The sequence below is a fragment of the Pipistrellus hanaki genome (genome assembly GCF_964339955.1).
Source record: "Pipistrellus hanaki genome assembly, chromosome: 11".
Classification (NCBI taxonomy): Eukaryota; Metazoa; Chordata; class Mammalia; order Chiroptera; family Vespertilionidae; genus Pipistrellus; species Pipistrellus hanaki.
In genome coordinates, this window is record NC_140513.1 from 35944009 (window position 1) to 35957188 (window position 13180).

General features: G+C 40.5%; 1 protein-coding gene across 1 annotated transcript; it reads right to left on the bottom strand.

Annotated features, from left to right (window-relative positions):
* Positions 1 to 3081: 3081 nt before the first annotated feature.
* On the bottom strand, positions 3082 to 3822 carry LOC311630292 (ferritin heavy chain-like; the record flags this gene model as incomplete). Its single annotated transcript, XM_084899153.1, has 1 exon — positions 3082 to 3822. One exon carries the CDS (start codon positions 3820 to 3822, stop codon positions 3082 to 3084), a length of 741 nt encoding a protein of 246 aa, XP_084755279.1.
* Between the last annotated feature and the right edge of the window lie 9358 nt (positions 3823 to 13180).

The following is a 13180-nucleotide window of genomic DNA, read 5'->3' on the forward strand; positions in this document are numbered from 1 at the left end:
ATAGCAGGGAAATATTCAGGTAAGCCCCTTCCCAGGAGAAACTGTGAGATGAGTGTTTTGCCTATTCTCTCTGTGCTTGGCCTGGGTTTATAGCTGTAGGGGAGAGTGGGGGACCCTGCACCCTAAGAACTGCTTCTTTGTTTGCCACAGTCCTGTGGGACTCATGAATGCAAACCCCATTGGTTCTCAAAGCCAGGAGATCCCAGCGCCTAGCCCAGCTGCAAAGTCTGGGCACAGATGCATGTTCAAGCTCCTTCCAGGGTGACACTGGTGATTTGGAAGGGCTGGGAGAGAAGATAGAGGAGGCACCGCTGGCTCCCCTGAGCTCTGGGGAGGATGGCAGTCAGTCCCTGCTTGTGGCTATTTTCTCATTTGTCTGGTGTGCAGTTGTCACTCAGCTCTGTTCTAGACGTCTCTCAGAAGGAATTGGTGCATTTGATATGTCAAAGGGAGGATGGCAGGGCAGGAGACTCATATGTCACCATTTTGGATTGGAGCTCCAAGTGATTTATTTTAATGTCTTTTCTGCTTTCCTGGAGGCCAAGGCAGGGGACAGAGAGGGCAGGCTGGTTGGTCCCCATGTTCCAGGTGTCTTGGGCCAAAGAGCTTTTTCTGAAAAAGGGTGTGTTTTTTTATACTACTGCTCTGCCAACTAGCTATCTAGGTTTTCATGGAAAGTAGATTTGAATCAAAGATAGATATTCTTTTAAATATTTTATGAGTGGTAGGTTACATTACAACTTTTAAAAAGAACATTTTATGCGTATACTTATCTAATTAATAATATCAAAATTAAAGCCATTAACTTTGATTATTTGTAGATGATGAGCTTAGTATATCTTTGCTTTAAAGATATATTCTCTACTTTTCTTTAATCTTCATTAATTTTTTTTTTGGGGGGGGGTCCTGCACTGTATTATTTGAAATAGAAACTTCTTTTTAGTGTTCAATTTTGTAATAAGTGCAGTAATTATTTAAACAGTTAACATTTGTGATTATGTTTTAGGGTTTGTTGAAGGCAGTGTAGTATAAAGGCTGAGAGTGTGAGATTTGGAGCCCGAATGCTGTGGTTCAAATCCTGGGGCCACTTTTTACTGGCTGTATGATTCTTAGCAGGAAAGGGGACTTCTCTATGTCTCACCTGCCTCACAGGAAATGAGGAATAATAATGGCAGCTATTTCATTGGTTTACACAAGATTTAAATGAACATTCAGGAGAGTGTCCAGCATATAGCAAGCACTATTAACTATTATTATTACTAGAAGCCTGATGCATGAAGATTTGTTCAAGAATGGGTCTTCCTTTCCCTAGCTGCCAGCACTGCCTTTGCTCTGGCCGGAGCCGCCTTCCTGCCTTCACACGCTTCCCAGAGGCCCAGAGTGGCTGGGGTGGTGCAGAATGCCTGTGTCCTGCCCCACCCCCAGCCACTCGGCTGCATATGCAAATTAATCTGGCATCTTTGTTGGGTTACTTTGCATACTCCTGATTGGCTGGCAGGTGTAAGGAAGGTATGGTCAATTAGCATGTTACTCTTTTATTAGATTTTCTCTTTTGTGTTTGGTTTATCCTTTAGTGTTTTGGTAAATGTCTTTGAAAAGTGTCTTCTTTATCCAGGAAAGGTATATAGTTGCTATTCTTTTGCAATCTTGCATTTTTGGCTATGTGTTGTTTTTTGCATGTTCACTTAGGGTTAAGACATGGGGGGTTATTTGATTCTTGGATAATAGTTTTTAATTTTTTCCCCTGAAAGCTGGTAAATAGCATTTTATTGTCTTCTAGCATGTATTGCTGCAAAATTCAAGGCAACTTTTATCCCCTGAAAGTGTTTTATCTTTTTGGATTAATTAATCTAATAAAAATGTATTATGCTGGTTCTTTGTATAAGATATAGTTCTGTGCTCTAGGTATATAGCAGTGAACCAAACCTTGTGAAGCTGATGAACTAATTAGGGTGGAGGTGACTAACTGCCAAGGTCTGAGGGAACAGTTCCCAGAAGATTGCCCCCAGCATCAATCACATGGTTAGACTGCCTCGTGACCAAAGCCTTCAGGCAAAGATACTTGCATCAGGAAGGACATTCCAGGGGCTGGGAGATCATCTCAGTAGCCAAGGACAAAATCCAGACCTCTCTTTGGGTGAGGTTATTTCTTTATCACACACCAATTAATATACAACAAATGCCATGAAGAATTATGAAGCAGAGTAAGGGGATAGAGGGAGGTGGAGGTGGTTCCTCTTGTAGAGGGTGGCAGAGAAGGCCTCTTCTGAAGCCCGGAGGAGGAGTGGGTGTCAGTCAGGTGCATATTTGGGGAAGAGCATTGCAGGCAGAGGGTACTGTAAGATCAAAGGCCCTGAGCTGGCACATAGTTGGGAAGGAACAGGAAGGAAGTCATTTTAGTTAAGATGGGTGAGCCCAGTGAGTAGGCATTGGGTGGGGGTGGAAAAAGTGGTGAGTGGCAGGAGAGAAGGTAAGAGGCAGGAGAAAGGCAGATCCCATAGTCCCTTGTATATTTTAGATTTTCACTCTCAAGGAGATGGGAAGCCACTAGAAGGACTTGAGCAGAGGAAAGGCATGCATGACTTGGGTTGTGAAAGGTTGGGTCTTGGCCCTGCGGGGAGAATAGTCTGCCCCGAGCAAGAGCAGAGCAGGGAGCTTGGTTAGCAGACGAATGCAATATTGAAGGGCAGAGGTGAGAGTCCCTGGGAGAAATGGATAACATGACAGCGCAGAGGTACATGTAGTTAACTTCTACTAACTGCTGACATTTGTAGCTCTCCTCACCTCACCACCTCCCAGAATCCAACCTGTCAGAAGTTTGCTCACTTTATAGTTGGTTTTTAAAAGGCAGCTTTTTGCTTATTGATCAACTCTCATTAATTTTGACTAATTGCGCTTTTATCTACATTTTTTTCCTCTCAATTTTATTTTTTTAAATTTAAGAACCAATAACTGTATTTGAAGAAACGGTAACACTTGAACATGAAAACTTAACGTTTTGCAAGGGCAATGTGACAACACGCATGCTGGGCACGGTGACAAGGGGACGTCACCCATGGCTCTCAGGAAGGCAGTCCAGGCTCAGCTCTTCTTGCCGGCACCCAGAGCGAGCTTGTCGAAGAGGTACTCTTCCAGGCTGGAGGTCGGGGCTCCCAGCTTGCGCAGTTCGCTGACGCTGGCTCCCAGGTTGTAGATGAACTGCACGTCCTGGCGCAGGAAGTGACGCGCCAGGAAACCGCGCAGGTGGGCGTCGTGCTTGCTGGTGGCCAGCTGGTGCAGGTTGCGCAGGCTCTGGTTGACCATCCTCGCCATCTGCAAGGCGCTCTTCATGGCCTTCAGGCCGCTCTCCCACTGGCTGTGGTCAGGCCCCCTGATATCTCGCAGGCGGATGCGGCCCCCTCGCCGGTTCTGCAGCTCCATCAGCGTCTGGGCGTGCTTCCACTCCTCCCTGGACTGCCACAGGAAGAAGGCGGCGAAGCGCTGCAGGGCCTGGTCCTGGCGGTCGAAGTAGAAGGCGATGGACAGGTACACGTAGGAGGCGTGCAGCTCCAGGTGGATCTGGTGGTTGATGGAGGCCTCGCAGTTGTTGTGGTAATTCTGGCGCACCTGGGAGATGGGCCTCGGCACCACCACGGGAGCCGTAAGAAGCATGGGTGGAGGTGCGGGGACAGTGGCCGCCAGCATCGGCAGCAGGTTTTCCGGGGGCGGCCCTCCCGCCAAGTAGGTCATCAGGGCCTCGTGGCGAGGGCTGAGCGGCGGGCTGCAGGGCGGGCAGCGGCGCGGGCGAAGGCGCTGGCTCCTCCGGGGACGGATCATTCCCATGGCAGTAGAGGAGGGCAGCCGGAAGCTGAGTCAGCAGCGGTGGGGGCCTCAAAATGTCTCTGGGGGAACCCTACCAGAATGGCCGGAAACAGGGCTTCGCAGGTGTCAGGCTGAGGGCAGTGACGGTTGGCTCTGTGGTGGCACCGGAAGAGAAAGAGTTGACCCCGGAAGAGGAAGAGGTGACCTTTACTCGTGATTGGTGGGGGAGGAGAAGGGGGAAGTTGGAGGGAGAATTCCTTCGAGAGGGCAGTCGCCATTTTATTTTTGTTGATCTTAATTTCTTGAGCTGAATGTTGAGTCTTTATTTTCTAAAACATATATATTCCACAGAGGTCCACTAGCTTGCATCCCCTAAGTGTTGGTATTAAGTTGTTCACGTTATTTTTGTTTCTAAGTCATTTGCAATTTAAGTTTTGACTTCCTCTTTAATCCAGGAATTACTTAGTTTATTTAAAATTTTCTAGGTGCTTTAATCTTTTTATTTATTTATTTATTTATTTATTTATTTATTTATTTATTTATTTTCATGGTTCTTGGGGATCTTTATTTTGTTGCTCTATTTCTAAATTTTCCATTGTGGCGAGGGACTTCTTTTGGGATTTTATTGAGAGTTTCTTTGTAATTCAATACAGAGTCAATTTTTATGAATGTTCCATGTGTTTGGAAATAATGTGCATTCTTTGTTTATTGGGTACAGAGTTAAATATTTATCTCTTGAGATCAAACTTGTTAACTGTGTTATTAAAATCTTCCCTAAATTTTCTTGAGAAAAAAAAACAAAACAAAACAACAGCAGCAACTGTTTGATCTTCTGGGATCTGAGCTCTGTGTGATTTTTGTCCACGGTGGCTTTTTTAGTTTCTCCTTGGAACTCTGATTTTTGCTTTATATTTCAAAGCTACATTGTTAGGTACATAAAAGTAGATGATTATGAAATCTTCCAAGTGGATTTATAATGAAAAAAAACCAAAAAACAAAAACAAACCAAACACTAAATAGTTCATACTATAATTTTCTCGAATTTCATTTTGTCTGATTACTATTTCTACATACTAAAAAATAAATATTTTTGTTAGCATTTATCTAGAGCAGCTCTTTTCACTTTTTTATTTTTAACCGTCAATTTGTTTTAAGGCTCTTTTAAAAAACATTATGTTTAAATTTGTTTCAAACCTGACTTGTGCCTCTATCTTTACACATCTGTTATAAATTATCAGTAGGCATAAACTTATTTTTGAATAATTTTACTATGTTTTCTACTGTTCCTTTTTCTCCTTTTCCCTCCAGCAATTCAATGCATTGAATCTTTTTATTTTTGTTTCTTATTAGTAAGAATTTATGATTTTTTACATATGGATTCTGATTTTTATTGTTAAATTTGTTCACTGGAGTTTTGTAGTATTATTAGAGTCCCAGCAGGTGAAATTTTGCGTGGTAGCCTGACGCTGCTCACAGCCCCGCCCACTCACCCATCATGCTCGCTGCCTTGCCTGCCTGATGCCTGCCTTGCTGTTATATGAGCCTGTGGGCTATGGGGGAGGGATTGAGAGGTGCTCAATGCACCTCATGGTTATTGGTTGTTTGGTCATTCTGGTTGTCATGGACATTGGCTTTTTATATATAGACTAGAGTCCTGGTACATGAAATTCATGCATTGGAGCGGGGGTCCCCTCAACCCAGCCTGCACCCTCTCCAATCTGGACCTCTCAGGGAATGTCCAACTGCTGGGATTGGGCCTAAACCGGCAGTTGGACATCCCTCTCACAATCCTGGACCACTGGCTCCTAACCACTCACCTGTCTGCCAGCCTGATTACCCCTAACTGCCCCCCTTGCCAGCCTGATCGCCCCTAACTGTCCCCTCCCCCGCACCAGCCTGATCACTCCTAACTGGCCTCTGCCTGCCGACCTGATTGCCTCTAACCTCCACCCTCCCTCTCTGGCCTGGTCACCCCTAACTGCCCCTTGTGCCAGACTCCTCACCCCTCACTGCTCTCTTGACAGCCTGGTCACCCCCAATGGCTCCCCCAATGGCCTGGTCACCCCTAACTGTCTCCCCACTGATCTGGTGACCCTTTAATGCTCCCCCTGCTGACCTGGTCACCCTCAACTGTCCACCCCCCCACCTGCCAGCCTGATTGCCCCCAACTGACCCCCTGCCCCTGCTGGCCTGGTCATTCCTCACTGCTCCCCTGACAACCTGGTCACCCCCAAAAGTCCCCTCCCAATGGCCTGGTCACCCCCAATTGCCCCCCTGCCAGCCTGGTCACCCCTCACTGCTCCCCTTGCCACCTGGTCACTCCACACAGCCTGCTGTTCAATGGACTGGTTGTTTTGGTCATCACAGTCACTGCCTTTTTATATATTTAGATTACTGTAATGAATGAGATTTTTTCCCATTTTATTTTTTACTAAGATAGTATTTTAAAATGTAGATTTTTATTATCCATGCAGCTAACTAATTAAATTATCATTTTAATTTGGATGGATTTTTGAAAAGTATATTTTGGATTTTCTAGACATGCAATTATGTTATTTAAAATATAAAGATGATCTTGTTTCTTTCCCCCTAATATTTATACTCATTATCTAAATCTTTTTATCAGATATACATGGTTTTCTTCTATTCAGATATTAGAGGTTTTATTATAAATGTCTTTTTTGATAGCTAAAGCTGTAAATGTTTCTCTTTAATATATTCTAGTATAAATAACATTTATTTGAAACTTATTAGGTGTGACATTTAGTGTATACTTTTAAGAAACATTGTTTTGGCTGACACATGTGAAAAAAAGGGGGGTAATATTGCCCTGGCTAGTGTGGTTCAGTTGGTTGAGTGTTGTCTCATGCACCAAGAGGCTGCTGGCTCGATTCCCAGCCAGGGCACATGCCCAGGGTTGCGGGGGCCCAATTCCCAGTAGATGACTTGCAGGAGGTAGCTGATCAATGTTGCACTTTCACATCAATGTTTCTCTCCCTCTCTCTCTCTCTCTCTCTCTCTCTCTCTCTCTCTCTCAAATCAATAAAAACATATTTTTTAAAAAGGGTAATATTAATACAGTAATAATGTAATTTGACATATAATTTATTTTAGTGGTAAAATTTATTTTATTTATTTTTTTAAAATATTTTTTTATTAAATTATTATCTGTGTACATATTTTGACATTGCCCCCCCCTCCCATACATACCCTCCCTCCCCAGAGTTTTGTGTCCATTGGTTGTACTTATATACATGTATATAAGTGTATGCATGTATACAAGTCCTTCGGTTGATCTCTTATCTCCCCCAGATCTCTCTACCCTCCCCACTGTAATTTGACAGTCTGCTTGTTGCTTTACTGTCTTTATATCTGACTTTTGGTTCATCAGTTTATAATGTTCTTTAATATCCATAAATGAGTGAGGTCATGTGGTATTTCTCTTTTATTGACTGGCTTATTTCACTGAGCATGATGTTCTCTAGTTCTATCCAGGTTGCTGCAAATGATGGGAATGCCTTATTTTTTATGGCAGCATAGTATTCCATTGTGTAGATGTACCAAAGTTTTTTGATCCAATCATCTGCTGATGGGCACCTAGGCTGTTTCCAGATCTAGCTATTGTAGATTGTGCTGCTATGAACATAGGGGTGCATATATCCTTTCTGATTGGTGTTTCTAGTTTCTTGGGATATATTCCTAAAAGTGGGATTACTGGGTCAAATGGGAGTTCCATTTTCATTTTTTCGAGGAAACTCCATACTGTTCTCCACAATGGTTGCACCAGTCTGCATTCCCACCAGCAAAGCACAGGGTTCCTTTTTCTCCTCAACCTCGCCAACACTTGTCGTTTGTTGATTTGTTGATGTTGGCTATTCTGACAGGTGTGAGATGGTACCGCATTGTTGTTTTGATTTGCATCTCTCGGATAATTAGTGACTTTGAGCATGTTTTCATGTGACTCTTAGCCTTCCTTCTGTCTTCTTTTGAAAATATTCTATTTAGGTCCATTGCCCATTTTTTAATTGGATCATTCATCTTCCTTTTATTTAGTTGTATAAGCTGTCTGTATATGTTAGAGATTAAACCTTTATCAGTGATAACATTTGCAAATATGTTCTCCCATACAATGGGCTTTCTTGTTGTTTTGTTGATGGTTTCTTTTGCTGTAAAAAAGCTTTTTATTTTGATGTAGTCCCATTTGTTTATTTTCTCTTTAGCTTCCATTGCCCTAGGGGCAGTATCAGTGAAGAAGTTCTTTTGGCATATGTCTGAGATTTTGCTGCCTGTGGATGCCTCTAGTATTTTTATGGTTTCCTGTCTTATGTTTAAGTCCTGTATCCATTTTGAGTTTATTTTTGTGTATGGTGTAAGTTGGTGATCTAGTTTCATTCTTTTGCATGTATCTGTCCAATTTTCCCAACACCTTTTATTGAAGAGACTTTCTTGACTCCATTGTATATTTGTGCCTCCTTTGTCAAATATTAACTGAGCATAGTGATTTGGGTTGATATCTGGGTTCTCGATTCTATTCCATTGATCTATATGTCTGTTCTTATGCCAGTACCAGGCAGTTTTGAGAACAGTAGCTTTGTAATACAGCTTGAAGTCTGGTATTGAGATCCCTCCTACTTTACTCTTCTTTCTCAGGATTGCTGTGGCTATTCTGGGTCTTTTGTTGTTTCAAATGAACTTTTGCAGAGTTCTTTCTAGATCAGTGAAATATGCCGTTGGTATTTTAATGGGGAGTGCATTGAACCTATAGATTGCTTTAGGAAGTATGGACATTTTGATGATGTTGATTCTACCAATCCATGAACATGGTATGTTCTTCCATCTGTTTACATCTTCCTCTATCTCTTTTTTCAGTGTTGTGTAGTTTTCCTCATATAGGTCCTTTACTTCCTTAGTTAAATTTATTTCTAGGTATCTTAATTTTTTTGGTGTGATGGTAAATGGAATTGCTTTTTTAGTCTCTGTTTCTATAAGTTCGCTGTTGGTGTATAGAAATGCCATAGATTTCTTGGCGTTAATTTTGTATCCTGCTACATTGCTGAATTTATTTATTAAGTCAATTAGTTTTTTAATGGAGTCTTTTGGGTTTTTTATGTGCAATATCATGTCATCTGCAAATAAGGATAACTTTACTACTTCTTTTCCAATTTGGATGCCTTTTATTTCCTCTTCTTGTCTAATTGCGATGGCTAGTACTTCCAGTACTATGTCAAAGAGGAGTGGCGATAGTGGGCATCCCTGTCTTGTTCCTGTTCAGAGGGAATGGTTTTAGTTTTTGCCCGTTGAGTATGATGTTGGCTGTGGGTTTATCATATATAGCTTTTATTATGTTGAGGTATGATCCTTGTACTCCCACCTTGTTGAGAGTTTTTATCAGGAAAGGGTGTTGGATTTTATCAAATGCTTTTTCTGCATCAATTGATATGACTATATGATTTTTATCTTTCAATTTGTTTATGTGATGTATCACATGTATTGATTTGCGGATATTGTACCATCCTTGCATTCCTGGTATAAATTCTACTTGGTCATGGTGTATGATCTTTGTGATGCTCTGCTGGAGCCTATTTGCTAGAATTTTGTTGAGGATTTTGGCATCTATGTTCATGAGGGATACTGGCCTGTAATTCTCTTTCATTGAGTTGTCTTTATCTGGTTTTGGTATTAGGGTGATGCTGGCTTCATAGAAGGAGTTTGGAAGTGTTCCTTCACTTTGAATTTTATGGAATAGTCTGAGGAGGATAGGTTTTAGTTCTTCCTTGAATGTTTGGTAAAACTCTCCTGTGAAGCCATCTGGCACTGGGCTTTTGTTTGCTGGAAGCTTTTTGATGACTGTTTCAATTTCTTCGCAAGTCACTGCTCTATTAAGATTTTTAGATTCTTCCTGATTGAGTTTTGGAAGGTTGTATTTTTCTAGGAATATGTCCATTTCCTCCAGGTTGTTCAGTTTGTTGGAATGGAGTTGTTCGTAGTATTTTGTAACAATCCTTTGTATTTCGGCGGGGTCTGTTGTTATTTCACCTCTTTCGTTTCTGATTTTGTAGATTTGAGTCCTCTCTCTTTGTTTCTTGGTTAGCCTAGCTGGAGGTTCATCTGTCTTGTTTATCCTTTCAAAGAACCAGCTCTTGGTTTTGTTGATCTTATGTATTGTTGCTTTGGTCTCTATGTAGTTTATCTCTGCTCTGATTTTTGTTATTTCCTTCCTTCTGCTTACACTGGGCTTTTCTTGTTGCTCCTTTTCTAACTCTTTGAGTTGTAGAGTTAGATAATTTGTTACCATTTTTTTTCTTGTTTTTTGCAATAGGTTTGTAGGGATATGAACTTCCCTCTCAAAACTGCTTTTGCTGTGTCCCATAGATTTTGGATAGTTGTGTTTTCATTGTCATTTGTTTCCAGGATGTTTTTAATTTCTTCCTTGATTTCTCTGGTAACCCAGTTCTTGTTTAATAGCATGCTGTTTAATCTCCATGTGTTTGATTTCTTTGGATTATTTTTATTGTAGTTAATTTCCAGTTTTATGCCACTATGATCTGAGAAGATGCTTGATATGATTTCTATCTTCTTGAATTTGAAGAGACTTTGTCTGTGTCCCAAAATGTGGTCTATCTTTGAGAATGTCCCATGTGCGGTTGAGAAGAATATATATTCTGTGGCTTTGTGGTGGAATGTTCTGAAGATGTCGATTAATTTCATCTGGTCTAGTGAGTTATTTAGGATTGATATTTCTTTGCTGATTTTTTGTTTAGATGATTTGTCAAAGGGTGACAGTGGGGTATTAAAATCTCCTACTATGATTGTATTGCTATTAATCTCTCCCTTAATGTCCTCCAGCAGTTTTTTTTTTTTTTTTTTTTTTATGTATTTGGGTGCTCCCATATTGGGTGCATATATATTTACCAGGGTTATTTCTTCTTGTTGGATTGCTCCCTTTGGTATTATGAAGTGGCCTTCATTATCTCTTGTTATGTCCTTCACTCTGAGATCTAATTTGTTAGATATAAGTATTGCTACCCCAGCTTTTTTTTTTTTCATTTCCATTCGCCTGGAAAACCTTTCTCCATCCCTTTACCCTCAGTCTGTGTGCATCTTTTTTTTTCTGAAGTGGGTTTCTTGTAGACAACAGATATATGGGTCTTGTTTTCTTATCCAATCCGTACCCTATGTCTTTTGATTGGAGCATTTAGTCCATTTACATTTAAAGTTATTATTGATAGGTACTTATTTTACGCCATTTTTATTCTATACCCCTGTGTTCCTTCTTTGTTTTCTATTTCTTTAATTTTACAGTAGACCATTTAGCATTTCTAGCATTGCTAGTTTGGTAGAGATAAATTCCCTTAATCTGTTTTTGTGTGTGAAGCTCCTGATTTCTCCAATTTTGATTGATAGCCTTGCTGGGTACAGTATTCAGACCCTTCCTTTGCATGACTTTGTATATTTCATCCCATTCCCTTCTGGCCTGATAGGTTTCTGTGGAGAAATCAGTTGCTAGTCTGATGGGGGTTCCTTTATATGTAACTTTCTGTCTCTCTCTGGCTGCTTTTAAAATTCTTTTTTTGTCGTTGGTGTTTGCCAGCTTAATTATAATGTGCCTAGGGGTCGGTTTTCTGGGGTTCATTTTGCTTGGAATTCTGCGAGCATCTTGGATTTGTGTGGGTTTTTTCTTCTCTATCTCAGGAAAGTTTTCTGTCATTATTTCTTAAAATATGTTTTCCATGTCTTCCTCAGTTCCCTTTCCTTCTGGAACCCCTGTTATTCTAATATTGTTTTGTTTTGTATTGTCCCAAAGTTCCCTTAGACTTTCCTCCTGCTTTTTAATTTTTTTTTCCTCCAGAATCTGTTCTAATTGGGTATTTTTTTCTATCTTGTCTTCTAGCTCGCTGATGCGGTCCTCTGCTTCTTCTAGTCTATTCTTGATGCTTTCTATTGAGTTCTTTACAGTAGCGATGTCATTTTTCATTTCTTCTTGGTTCTTCTTCATTTCCTCTTGGTTCTTACTCATATTGTCAAATTTGTCTTCCGTTCTTTTTAGCCATCTTATGATCATTACTCCGAATTCTTGTTCTGGTAGGTTGCTTGCCTCTGTCTCGTTTACTTCCTTTTCTGGTGAAGCCTACTTTTCTTTCATATGCGGGCTGTTTTTTTGTCTCCCCATGAGCTCTCTTTTTAGGATGTCTGGTTGTGTAGTTCTCTCCTGCTCTGATTTAAAGGCACAAAATACAACACAACCAGGTACAACACACAAGGCACTGAATAGAAATGTGTTTGTGATATTAATAACCACCAATAAAGGTGACTAGAACCCACCTAACAAAAACATACAATCAAACAAAAAGAATAGGCAAATCAATCTTATATATAAAAAAAAGCATACAACTTCAGTATAGTTAACATTCAACATACAACTTCAAAGAGAGAGAGAGAGAGACTGTTTTTTTTTGTTTTTTTTGTTTTTAGGACAGCGGTGAGGGAGGTGTGAATGGTCTTGGAGCAGGGGTTTGGAAATTAGATATATACAAGTAGGGTGAAATTTTAGGAGGGGGTAGACAGAAAGAATGGGGAAAATCTAGAGCAGGAAAGGGTTAAGATAAGCAGGGTACCAAAGGAAAAGGTTGGAAAGAGAGTGAAGGCATAAATGTAGGGTTGAGATAGAATAAAGCGTTGGAGAAGGAAAGATAGATAAAGACTGTAGAACAGTGATCCTGAAATAAAAAAAATAAAAATAAAGTAAAATAAAATAAAAATAAACAAAAGAAAATAAGATAAAAAGGTAAAATAGTAGTAATAATAATGTTGATTATGTATACAACGTAATAATAATAAAGATAAAATCAAGTGAGGAAAAAGAAGAAAAAAAATAGTTTCTTGAGTAAACGTTGCAAATAATAAAAACAAAAATAAAAAAATTAAAAAATTAAAAATAATAATAAAATTTAAAAAAATTAAATAAAATTTGCAGTAATGAAGGTCATTTGCTTCCTCTATTGATCCAGTCCTGATTTTTAAGCAGGTTTTGCTTTGTTTTTATTACACTAGAGTCAATTTGTGAATTAGTCTCTGGGTGGCAGTGTTTCTAGGTTGACTTCCCAGGCTCTAAAGCCTCTCTAGCTTTTTTCCCCTTTCTCTCTGGGACAGGATCTATGGAGCGGGGGAGGGGGCAAGTCCGAGCCAACTGCAATCTCCCACAACTCTCCGATATCCCTCTGAGCCAGATCCAAATGTGTTGCTCTTTAGATATCTCCCCTGTTAGGAGCCCCGTCCACTTTCACGGTGACACCCGCCCAACAGCTGGGGCTTCTACTTGTAATCACCACCCCTGTCCTCCAGTTTCCGAGCGCCCTGTGTGCACCGGTCTTTGTCTTCT